This window comes from Tupaia chinensis, unplaced genomic scaffold, assembly GCF_000334495.1.
Source record: "Tupaia chinensis unplaced genomic scaffold, TupChi_1.0 Scaffold144326_1, whole genome shotgun sequence".
Taxonomy (NCBI): Eukaryota; Metazoa; Chordata; class Mammalia; order Scandentia; family Tupaiidae; genus Tupaia; species Tupaia belangeri.
The window spans coordinates 606477-607045 of record NW_006204184.1 but is presented as its reverse complement, the minus strand read 5'-3'; the positions used below and the strand labels follow the sequence as shown (position 1 = coordinate 607045).

The window sequence follows — 569 nt, the reverse complement described above, 5'->3', positions numbered from 1 at the left end:
CCCTCTACTCAACACCTGCCACCACCCACCCACCGAGGGCTCAGTCACCTCGTTTCCTACCTGTCACCATCTGTCTGCCACCCTGCCTCTATCACTCTGTTACCACCCGCCCACCTTGGTTCTGCTGTGCCATGTCCCCCGGCCTCAGTCCGAGGGGATGATGTTCTGCACTAAGCCCCAGGACATCTGGCGCCATCTGGGTATGAGGCCAGAGCTGCTGCTCAACCGCCGACAGCCCCTCCAGAGCGCCCGGGGGCCCCAGCTCCCTTTGCCCCTGCAGCCCACGTCTCTCTCCTCGGGGATCAAAAGGCACTGGCAAGTGCCTAGTCACAGGGACATCTGCAAAGGGGACACCGTCCCGTGCACTGAGTGGCCACCTCCCCTGCCACCACGGCTTCTCAGCCTCGGCCTCGGCGGGCACCTCAACTCCGTAGACTTGCAGGGCGAGGTAGAGCACGGCCACGGCTATGTGCTGAGCCCGGAAGCGGAGGCACAGCCCGCCATGGTAGCTGTCCCGTAGCAAGGCCCAGGCGGGGACGGAGACGGGGGGCCGCGGCCAGCTGTAGCGG

The 569-nt window shown here is 65.7% G+C and overlaps 1 protein-coding gene across 1 annotated transcript in view; it reads right to left on the bottom strand.

Annotated features, from left to right (window-relative positions):
* The window catches only part of CCNQ (cyclin Q), a 6543-nt gene that overhangs the window by 2628 nt on the left and 3346 nt on the right, over nucleotides 1-569 (bottom strand). Inside the window, exon 4 of the mRNA XM_014583465.2 lies at nucleotides 383-568. Within this exon, the coding sequence (XP_014438951.1) occupies nucleotides 383-568 (186 nt within the window). The remainder of the gene's footprint in view (nucleotides 1-382; nucleotide 569) is intronic.